Source organism: Bos taurus, chromosome 27 (genome assembly GCF_002263795.3).
Source record: "Bos taurus isolate L1 Dominette 01449 registration number 42190680 breed Hereford chromosome 27, ARS-UCD2.0, whole genome shotgun sequence".
Lineage (NCBI taxonomy): Eukaryota > Metazoa > Chordata > Mammalia > Artiodactyla > Bovidae > Bos > Bos taurus.
The window spans coordinates 8,587,013-8,599,148 of record NC_037354.1 but is presented as its reverse complement, the minus strand read 5'-3'; the positions used below and the strand labels follow the sequence as shown (position 1 = coordinate 8,599,148).

At 38.5% G+C, this 12,136-nt stretch overlaps 1 protein-coding gene across 2 annotated transcripts in view; it reads right to left on the bottom strand.

The window, feature by feature from the left end:
* Nucleotides 1-12,136, bottom strand: part of NEIL3 (nei like DNA glycosylase 3) — a 46,312-nt gene that overhangs the window by 22,034 nt on the left and 12,142 nt on the right. For both annotated transcript variants that reach the window (XM_015460828.3, NM_001034490.2), the window contains 3 exon segments: nt 8,967-9,094; nt 2,009-2,143; nt 1,491-1,704 (listed from right to left, as the gene is read on the bottom strand). In XM_015460828.3, the coding sequence (XP_015316314.2) occupies nt 1,491-1,704; nt 2,009-2,143; nt 8,967-9,094 (477 nt within the window).

Genomic DNA, 12,136 nt, shown 5'->3' with positions numbered 1-12,136 from the left:
TTCTTTTTTCAAAAATATTTTCCATAGAGGTCAAGGTGATTTTAAAAAACTCATAAACTCATTCCTGTTATAATTCTGTTTTGTTATTCTGAATTACAGAAATTTGACTAGCTTGTTCCAAGGGTCAAAAAACAAACTGAATCTATAACAATTATTAACTAGTTTCTCTGAAAACTTATTTCCTACTTATTTGGATTGCATAAAACCTACCTGGGAAGAAATCACCTAAAATAAATAGTTATCTTGGGAAATATGTAAAAGATGGTTTAGTTAATAGATACTACTTGGGTCTGGATAAAAGCTCTAATGTAACTTTCTTCCCTGGAAACTAAAATGTATGTATCCTTCCACCTGGATTTGAGTTCTAACCTCTCTGACCTTCTTACAACTTGGCCTATTAATCACCATTTTATTTTTTTTAACCTCTCCCGCTCTGCCAGTTTCACCCCTTGCCAACATATAAATAAGTTCACATCACTTCAGTTGAAGAACAAGGAAAAAAAAACACCTAAAGACCCAGTTCTTATCCTAACATCTCCCTCTGGCAGTCAAATATTTTCCCTTTGCTCCAATCTAAGCAGAAGGCAGTGGCACCCCACTCCCGTACTCTTGCCTGGAAAATCCCATGGACGGAGGAGCCTGATAGGCTGCAGTCCATGGGGTCGCTAGGAGTCGGACATGACTGAGTGACTTCACTTTCACTTTTCACTTTCATGCATTGGAGAAGGAAATGGCAACCCACTCCAGTGTTCTTGCCTGGAGAATCCCAGGGATGGGGGAGCCTGGTGGGCTGCCGTCTCTGGGGTCCCACAGAGTCGGACACGACTGAAGTGACTTAGCAGCAGCAGCAGCAAGTTACCTTAACAATTACTCTAAATTTTGCTTCCATTTCCTCACCAATCACTTATTCTTAGTCTTTGCATCCTGACTTCCAGTCTTACCATTCCATCAAAACAGCATTTTCTAATGTCACAAATAGCTATACTGAGTGAGTGCAGAGTATGAATTTAAAATGCCAGATACTAAGAGAAATTGGTGACCTTAGTTCCTTTATACATTCACCAGATATTTCTTTAATGCCTTCCATGTGCCAAACACTGTATCTAGACACTCAGATATGTCATTGAACCAAACGGACACTTTCCTCCTAAGAGACTGTATTCTAGCAGAGAACAGATCTTACACACTATATATGTAACAAGTAAACATCAGGCTGTATTTGAAAGTGATCAGTCATATGGAGAAACAAAAATGCAAAGCAAGTTATAGAAGACTCGGGGGATGAAGTGGGCACAGCCAACTTTAAAAAGAGTGGCCAGGGTTGGCCTCACAGAGAAGCTGACAATGGGCAAACATGCCCTGACGTCTGTTGGGGAGAGTGTGCTACTGACATTCTCTCCAAACATGTCAGGCCAAATTTAAGTGTTCCTCGTCGAGCCCTTCACAATATTTAAAAATATAAAATTATTTAAAAAATACTTAAAACCTACTTTGACAGAGGGATGGAAACCACTGTCAAAGAGAGCTTCATTTTTGATGATGTTTCCCACCCCAGGCAACACTTTCTGATCCATTAGCACGTCACATAGCATCCGTCCTTTCTGCTTTTTCACTTCACTTTCTGCTCTGGAGAAACTAAATCTAGGTGAACACACATCTAATTCTTCCATCACTCTTATTCTCTGTTGGCTTTCTGTTGAGTTTCTAAAGAAAGGAATAGACAACACATTAATCATGGGCCTGGTTACAATCCACAGAGTGTCATTTTAAATGAGCTTGATATAAACCCTTCACATTAACCAGCATAGAAAAGTTCTATAGCCAAACAATGAAGATCCTATCAAACTATGTTATTTGAAGACTCTTTTAAATAACTTTTTAAAGTTATAAACCACTTTTTAAAAATTTGTGTTTATTTTTTTCATTTCCACATGTGACATCCCAAACCCAACTGCAGAGCCAACTTTGCAGTTTTGCAGCAGAAGCATTTTCTAACTTAATTTTTTACCTGATTTCTACTGATGAGTCAAAGAAACAAATCAGATCTTTGGTGAGCTGTACTTCAAAAACAGGAGAAACTCCATTCTTATTTTTAGACTCAAGTGGATTAATCACGAGGGAGCCTTTCATTCCAAAATGAATCCTGGAACAAAATCAAACCCATTTTTGAGCAGCAGGAAGTATATTGTGCATTAAATTTTTGTTTCTTCATTTATTGAAATATAAGCAAATACCAGTCACAATAAACACTCAAGGGCACAAAATGATAGCAAATAGCACATATTTTTGTTGTTGTTGTTAATGGTTTTGCATCCTTATAAAACAAGATATGGCAATCATTTTTTCAACCCACAAATAAAATAACTTCCTAGAGAAATAATAAGACCCTGACAATAATCCCAAGAAAACATCCCCCCGTTCTCTTTTCTTGTCAGATGAAGTATCTTTTTTATTCACACAACAGTCTACTGTTTTCTCAGCCTTTTCTGAGATTCAAAGGCTTGGGGTGAGATAAGGCTAAATTTAAATTGCCTACAGTTGGTGTTTTTATGAATTCTACAAAGCCATGAACACTCACATTTCTTAGTTCTAGCCACAGTGGATTGGAAATGTTCCCACTCCAAAATGAGATCTATAGCTTAAGACACTTATTCTTTTTTAACCCCCTCCCCTGCTTTGGGATAACACAATGAAACAATTTTTTACAAAATCTTTCAGATCAAAAGAAAAGAGAACAAGTCAAAATACCATTGTCTTAAATTCTTTTAGATTCCTTCTACCTTCATATGTATTGGGAAGAGGGGATTTATAAATATTTACAGTTAACTTGAAAGCCATAGTGCAGTGATGAAAAATTCATAGTCTTTCAGTTTTTATAGGATTGATTAGTATGTCCAGTTAAAAAATAAAGAAAAAAAGTGGTTCTATGAGACTTCTGATGATGAAGATCAGAAATGATTCTCAAGATAAAATATTGTGTCCTGCCTTTCAAATCCTTCTCCTTATAGCTTTGTTGAGTTAATAAATATGGCTTTTTTGGCAGCAAATGTTACCGCTCTATGCTTCTAATTCCAAAGCACCATGTTACAGTATTGTACAAGGTTAACCAATCTAACTTTAAAAATGTGGGTTTTAAACTCTGTGTGCCCTACTATCAATCATATATGCATTTTACATGCCCCATAGTTCTTGACAGGAAAAATGTGTGCCTGTAAGTACTCTATAATTTAGCTTATGGAGGTTCAACCCCAGTGAAAGGTGTACAACTGTCATGCCCAGAAGCCATCATACCTAAAATCTTTTCAGCTGCATGGCTCATAAAGTGGATTCTAAATCATTTTCTATAATGAAACTGCATCCACATATAAAATCTCAAAGGTTAAGACCCAATTCAAAGGCAGGAGTAGTCTCAGTAAGAACCCTGGATCAAATACACATACGTATACCTTTTTTTGGTCTTACGAATCTATTTAGGGAGAAATGTGCATAAAAATAACTTCTTATAAACAAATTTTAGTTAATTTTTATGAAATAGCAAACTGTTGTGATAACCACACCCCAAGAAAACAAGTTTTGTTTATTGTTACATACCCTTTGTCTAAAACTAAGAAAAACTTAATAGTATCATGAAAATTTTCAAGGCATAGTAAATACCTGTACTGTTACTACAATCGTCATACTGATGTCTTATAAACTAGGACATATATCCTTATTGTATTTGCATTCAAGAGTCAGATTCGTTTTCAAGATTCCTCATTGTTATCAACCCAGTTTAGGAAAATTTGATTAGATCGTTATTTCTTGACATCTCAAGTTCCCTCCACCCCAATCCAACTGGTTTCTTGAGCTCATTCACTGTGCATAACATGACTGCCTGCCCACAGTGGGCTCCAGGCCCCACCAGGGGCAGTCTCTGTCCCTTCCTCTGATCCCACACTTTTGACACAGTTGATTCAGGAATGGACACCTGAGTCAAGCTGGATTCATCAGAGTTCTCCTGACAAACTTATTTGGGACAGAGAGAGATCAGTTTCTTGTTAGGACTGGGAGACCTGGGAGACGGGAGCTGTCTGTGATATTACTGACAGGGCACTGGGCACCAGAAAAGCCAAAGGAGGCCTGTCTGCACAGACACAGACTGTAGAGAATTTCAGAGGAAGAGAATCACGGAATGCAGAGTCCTCATAGCATTTAGTCTTTGCTTCCAGTTCTACCTCAAGGCTGACTCCATTATCTTCAGGTATTAAAAGACACTCATATTCTGATAACAGATAATGATTAAAATTGTTTAAATTGACCTGCTGCAACTTACAACCAACATTTTAATATGAAAATTGTGTCCAAACTAAAAGCTGAAGTGATAGTAAGAAAATTGTATATTTTCTCCAGTTACACATAAAACCATTATGGTAACTAAAATAGAAAATAAGTTACTGCTTCAAAACCTTATTTTTCACGAATTAAGAACTTGCCGATGTACAAGCTGGATTTAGAAAAGGCAGAAGAGCTAGAGATCAAATTGCCAACATTTGTTAGATTATAGAAAAAGAAAGATAATTTCAGAAAAACATCTACTTCTGCTTCATTGACTATGCTAAAGCCTCTGACTGTGTGGATCACAACAAACTATGGAAAATTCTTAAAGAGATAAGAATACAAGACGACCTGATCTGCCTCTTGTGAAACCTGTATGCAGGTCAAGAAGCAAGTTAGAATCAGACATGGAACAACTGACTGGTTCAAAATGGAGAAAGGGGTACCTCAAGGCTGTATACTGTCATCCTGCTTATTTAACTTACATTCAGAGTACATCATGAGAAATGCTGGGCTGTATGACTCACAAGCTGGAATCAAGATTGCTGGGAGAAATATCACCAACTTCAGATATGCAGATGATACCACCCTAATGGCAGAAAGTGAAGAGGAACTAAGAGGCTCCTGATGAAGGTTAAAGAGAAGAGTGAAAAGGCTGGCTTAAAACTCAACAATCAAAAAACTAAGATCATGGAATCTAGTTCTATCCCTTCATGGCAAATAGAAAGGGGAATAATGGAAACAGTGGAAAATTTTATTTTGGGGGGTTCTTAAATCACTGCAGACAGTGATTGCACCATGAAATCAAAAGATGCTTAAACCTACGCAGCATATTAAAAAGCAGAGACATCATTTTGCCATCAAAGGTCCGTACAGTCAAAGCGACGGTTCTTCCAGTAATTATGTGTATGGATGTGAGAACTGGACCATAAAGAAGGCTGAGCACCGAAGAATTAAGGCTTTCGAACTGCAGTGTTGGAGAAAACTCTTGAGAGTCCCGTGGACTGCAAGGAGATCAAACCAGTCAATCCTAAAGGAAATCAACCCTGAATATTCACTGGAAGGACTGATCCTAAAGCTCAAACTCCAATACTTTGACCACCTGATGGGAACAGCTGACTCACTGGAAAAGATCTTGATGCTGGGGAATACTGAGGGCAGGAGGAGAAGGGGATTAACAGAGGATGAGATGGTTGGATGGCATCACTGACTCAATGCACATGAATTTGAGCAAACTTTGGGAGATAGTGAAGGACAGGGAAGCTTGGCTTGCTGTAAGTCCATGGGATCACAGAGCCGGACACAACTTGGCAACTGAACAACAACCCATAGATACTTTAATGATCAGGTTTCTTAGATTGCAAGTGACAGAGACTCAGCTCAAAAAGTTTAGGCATTAAGGGATATTTGGTAGCTCATGGGTCTTCCCAGGTGGCTTAGACGGTAAAGCGTCTGCCTACAATGCGGGAGACCTGGGTTCAATCCCTGGGTTGGGAAGATCTCCTGGAGAAGGAAATGTCAACCCACTCCAGTACTCTTGCCTGGAAAATCCCATGGATGGAGGAGCCTGGTAGGCTACAGTCCATGGGGTCACACAGTCGGACACAACTGAGCAACTTTCTTTCACTTTTTACTTTCATGGCTCTTAGGAAGGCTGAAGAATCAAAGTGCAGGAAAGCTGGATCTTAGGGACAGAGGGAATAAGGGATGAAGATGCCTTGGGGACTCTCTGTTTTACAGAGACTGGCTGTATCTTCCATCACCTTGTCTTTCTGGACAAGCTAGTGGCCACATACAAGTCCTAAGACCTCGCATCCCAGCTTCCCTCCATCACAGAAGCTAACTCTCCTCAGCTCCACCGGAGAAAGTTCACAAAAGAACTCAGATTGACCCAATCAATTGTGATAGGAAAGAAATGCTAAATTCAACTTGAACTCTCCAGTTATTGTGACCAGATAACCAGTTTCCAGAAGAAATGCTGTCCCCAAAAGTTAAGAGGGCAGACTGGACAAACAGAGGGTATTTACTACTCTAAAGTGTAAAATCTGGAGTCGTCCTTATCACACTCCAACTTTTCCTAACATGTTATGTAACAGATTACAAAGCTACGTTTAAGATGTAAAACCCTCTTATATGCAGCATATCATGGATTCCTTAAAGATTTTCCAGCAAGCTAAAAAAACTGCCACAGTATCTTTTGCATTTCTCCAATAAATTACTAAATTACAAAACTGATAATGCGTAATGCTTCACTAAAATGGCAAAACATCCAAAGTATTTCAGATACAGGTTTTGGTCTCTGAGTATGTATGTAACTATTATTGTATGTATGTATGTATGTAATAATTATTCATATAAACCACAAGTTAGAAATAGCAAATTCTTTTTGGAAAAGATACCCATTTAAAAATATATTTACATACAGGTTAATCCACAATATAAGCTGTATCATTTTGATTGAAAATAGCGGCCTGAAGGGTGGGTGAATAGATTTACAGATACACACACACACAGCATCGGCAATATATGCACCCACGGTTAGTAGATATTCTATTCAGTAGTGGGATTGTGAAAGTATACATTTATTCTTATTTGTTCATTATCCTTAGTTTGCTCTAATGAGTATTTGATACATTATTTAACAAAAAGTTAAACATGACTTTTTTTGTTACCTATTAAAAGCTTCTAAAAAGTGTTTAGAAAGAGTATATGTATTAATCACACATAACACAACTGTGCTCCTAAAATGAATGTATGTTAAATCATTTTTATTATTTTCTGGTACTGTTCCAAGTGCTTGAGCACTTAGATACATCTTTTAGCAACAGAAATAGTCAGTATCTAATTTGTACCTTTCTGAAGGTACAGAGGCCTAGGCCTGTATTTTACTTTGATAACAAATGACTCCCAGGAAGACTCACAGCCTGACCTATAAGATGCATCAAAATCCAAGGGCAGTTTTAATTGTGAGATGCTGCCTATGGAGGGAATACTGTAAGTGGTCATTAAGCACGTTTCTAGCTATGGGCTTTCGAAAGAGCAGACCAGCCTGGTGAGGAGAAAACAGGTCAGAAGTGAAGACAATGTTCCTATCTCACACTCACAGACGTGCAGCCTCACACAGGATCCCATTTCTCTGACACAGTCATCCATCCTCCTGAGCAGCTTAAGTCAGGAGAGCATTTCTGTAACTTGTGTTAAACTGTGAAAGGGAATACAGTTGAATTTAGGTTGCTTACTCCATATTCAAATAGCTGATCTGCCAATGACCTTGAATTGTCACATTAAATAGTATTTGAGGCTGCAGAAACTGCAAAGAAATAGGGACCATGCTGCTCCTCATCCATAAGCTGAGACGCATACCTGCCAGGGATGGTACTATGTCACTGAATTTGAGGAAACAACTGCACTGGTTGAGAACTTCAGTGGACACCTACGGACAGCCTTTCACTGAGAAATGATTCCCCTTATCAGTCTAGGGGAGAAGACATGATAAAAACCTCCCTCTCATTCTACAGAAATAAATCTGCACCTCACACCAGAGAATCAATAACATACCAATGTTTTCAACTATCTCACATGGATCCCATTGCGTCCTTCTCTGTTCACAACAAAGAATTTTCAATCACATCAATCAATCTACTACCACAACAATGCAGCCTGCTCCTACATGAACTGAGGGGTTATGTGATGTTATCAATTCCAGACGAAGAAAAACCATGAAGGGACAGTGCTCTCCAAGGACAGCAGCTGCTGACAATGCGAGAACAACACATCAAAGGAAAAGCAACTAGGTAAACTCTGAGGTACTCAAAACAAGCAAAAGATGAGATGCAATAAGTAACAATCATGTAGTCATATTATCTATGACACTATTCATCTTCACGGGGTCCAACAGCAGAACTTTCAAGAAGGTGAAAACTGTTTAACATCGAAAAGAAAAATTTTTAAAGTTTAAAGTTTACAGTTTGTGATAGCTTAGGCTAAACTCCAAGAAGACAAAATTGACAGATGTATTATTTCATAGGACTTTTTCATATTTTTTGCAAAAAACCAGGTAGGTGACTACATACATTTCAACACCTTTATCACTAAGTCAACCTGTAAGTTAGCAACTAATTTCCATAAGCACTGTAAAACAGCAGAGAACCAGTTACTTCTGTGGAAAGTTTTTGAAATGTATAAGTAAGCTTCCATTTCTGTACAAGCCTTTGGAGAAAGAAGGAAGAGAGAAAAATATACAAATCTGGAGAGACATTCAAATCAAACTAGGAGGTGTCATAAAGAAAATGATGTCACTAATGCAACAAACATTTGGTAAAAACAGAGGGGGAAAGGGCACCACAGGGAGTTTGGAGATGAGCAAAACAGAGATGCGTTGTTCTAACAACCTTTGGGAAACCTTGCCAGACTTTTTTTTTTTTTTTTTAAGAAGTAAATTGACTAGCTCTCCAAGTAATGATGACATCACACTTTATTCTACTTGCTGCTTTCCACGATAATTTCAAAAATTTCAACCTCTTGTAGTAGAGCTCTCTTAAAAGTGGAGTACTTTCTCTGTGATTAAATGTGACATGTAGCAAACTGCAAGAAAGCCTTCTGCAGATCTTTAAACATAGAGAGGTCAGAGGTATTGTACAGGTTTATCTTACCGTAAAGCTTTTGGCCCAAAGTACATGAAGAGCTCCTTCCCCAAAGTTTCCACACCACTGTAACCATGTCCATTAAACAGTCTCAAGAAATCCTGACTGGAATTTTTATTATTATTCAGTGCAGCAGCCTAGGAGAAAATACACATGTGTAAACACACAAACTTGAAACAAAAATCATAATTTAAATCTTAACATTTTTATATTACTCCATGCTCAGGTGCATCCCAATGAGAAGAATCATCTCCAATAAGTCGAGTAATGTAAACAGCTGTTTACATGTATTTTGTTAAATTACTAGGCAGTTATTTACAGAGAGAGAGGCCAAAAGAAAAAAAAAAAATTAAGTGGAAAAAAAAGTCATTGGCACAGAATCAAAATGAATTTCTCCCAGGACTATACTGCTCTGTGCATGTGAAAATAAGGCACAGGGAAATGACATGAATGTTTTAAAGTTAAAAACTAGGGCACAGAGTCTTTCATTTCCAAAGTACAGCCAAGGTCCTTGGAAAAGCATTCAGATAAAAACATCTAAATGTGGTAAAGAATACAGGTAAATAGTATATTTTGGTAAAGAATAAATTTTGACCTGTGATGATGGACTCATAAACCAGTAAGGAAGAAAAAGAGGGCAAAAGCCAAGTAAAAGTGAGAGAGAACCCCAAAAGTAAGGAGCCAGATTTTATCGGAAAGGCATTTACTGGACATTAAGACATGAGACCTCTGGTTTTCATGGCTCTGTGGGACACAGAGGGTCAGAAGTGGAGTCCAGATCACCCTGGGGAGGGGACTCTGACTGCAGAGCTGCTCCTCTCCTGCTCCCCAACTGTAATGTTCAGAATAAAGGAAAAAGAAACCCAGTACACCTTCCCCCATCAGCATGGAAACCAAACAACATATTGGTAGAATTACAACATATATACTGAACATTATAAAAAGGACCAAGGTAATTACAGATGTAAAATATCAGGACTCCTGTGGGTGAAGGGAAGGAATGCATTGAGTTTACATATACCTGAGAAGCCATGTCAACTAACCATTTTATTTTTTAAAGAAATAAATTGACTAGCCTTCAAAGTAAAAATGCATAATGACAGAGAAAGTGATGACAGATATAAAGCTTTTTTCAGAAGCTGAGCAGTATGTATGCTGTGATTATAAAACTATAAAACAGTTCAGATACTGTCTATGAACAAAAGGAGACAGTATGTCACTAGAGAAGAGTGGAGAAATAACTCCAGAAACAATGAAGAGACAGAGTCAAAACAAAAACAACGCCCAGTTGTGGATGTGACCGGTGATGGAAGTAAAGTCTGATGTCGTAAAGAACAATGTTGCATAGAATCTGGAATGTTAGGTCCATGAATCAAGGTAAATGGAAGTGATCAAACAGAAGATGGCAAGCGTGAACCTGGACATTTTAGGAATCAGTGAACTAAAATGAACTTGAATGGGTGAATTTAATTCAGATGACCAGTATATCTATTATGGTAGGCAAGAATCCCTCAGAAGAAATAGAGTTGCCCTCAAAGTCAACAAAAGAGTCCAAAATGCAGAACTTGGGTGCACTCTCAAAAAACAACAAAATGATCTGCTTGTTTTCCAAGGCAAACCACTCAATAACACAGTAATCCAAGGCTATGCCCCAACCAGTAATGCTGAAGAAGCTGAAGCTGAATGGTTCTATGATGATCGACAAGGCCTTCTAGAATTAACACTAAAAGAAGATGACCTTTTTATTATAGGGGACTGGAATGCAAAAGTACAAAGTCAAGAGATACCTGGAGTAACAGATAAGTTTGGGCTTGGAGTACAAAATGAAGTAGGGTAAAGACTACTAGAGTTTTGCCAAGAGAACACACTGATCATAGCAAACACCATCTTCCAACAAAACAAGAGACAACTCTACACATGGACATCATTGACCAGATGGTCAATACCCAAATCAAACTGATTACATTCTTTGCAGCCAAAGATGGAGAAGCTCTACACAGTCAGTAAAAATAAGACTGAGAGCCGACTGTAGCTCAGATCATGAACTCCTTATTGCCAAATTCAGACTTAAATTGAAGAAAGTAGGGGGAACCACTAGACCATTCAGGTATGACCTAAATCAAATCTCTTAGGATTATACAGTGCAAGTGACAAATAGATTCAAGAGATTAGATCTGATAGACAGTGTCTGAAGAACTATGGACAGAGATTCATGACATTGTACAGAAGGGAGGGATCAAGACCATCCCTAAGAAAAGGAAATGAAAAAAGGCAAAATGGTTGACTGAGGAGGCCTTACAAATATCTGAGAAAAGAAGAGAAGCTAAAGACAAAGGAGCAAAGGAAAGATACACCCATCTGAATGCAGAGTTCCAAAGAATAGCAAGGAGAGATAAGACAGCCTTCCTCAGTGATCAATGCAAAGAAATAGAGGAAAACAACAGAATGGGAAAAACTAGAGATCTTTTCAAGAAAATTTGAGATATCAAGGGAACACTTCATGCAAAGATGGGAACAATAAAGAACAGAAGCAGTATGGACCTAACAGAAGCGGAAGATATTAAGGAATGGTATCAAGAATACACAGAAGAACTATACAAAAAAGATCTTAATGACCTATATAACCACAATGGTGTGATCACTCACCTAGAGCCAGACATCCTGGAGTCTCACGTCAAGTGGCCCTTAGGAAGCATCACCATAAACAAAGCTAGTAGAGGTGATGGAATTCCAGCTGAGCTATTTCAAATCCTAAAAGATGATGCCGTCAAAGTGCTGCACTCAATATGCCAGCAAATTTGGAAAACTCAGCAGTGGCCACAGGACTGGAAAAAGTCAGTTTTCATTCCAATCCCAAAGAAACGCAATGCCAAAGAATGCTCAAAGTACCACACAATTGCACTCATCTCACTCGCTAGTAAAGTAATGCTCAAAATTCTCCAAGCCAGGTTTCAGCAACACGTGAACTGAGAACTTCCAGATGTTCTGCTGCTGCTACGTCGCTTTAGTCGTGTCCGACTCTGTGCGACCCCAGAGACAGCAGCCCACCAGGCTCCACCGTCCCTGGGATTCTCCAGGCAAGAACACTGGAGTGGGTTGCCATTTCCTTCTCCAATGCATAAAAGTGAAAAGTGAAAGTGAAGTTGCTCAGTCGTGTCTGACTCTAGCGACCCCATGGA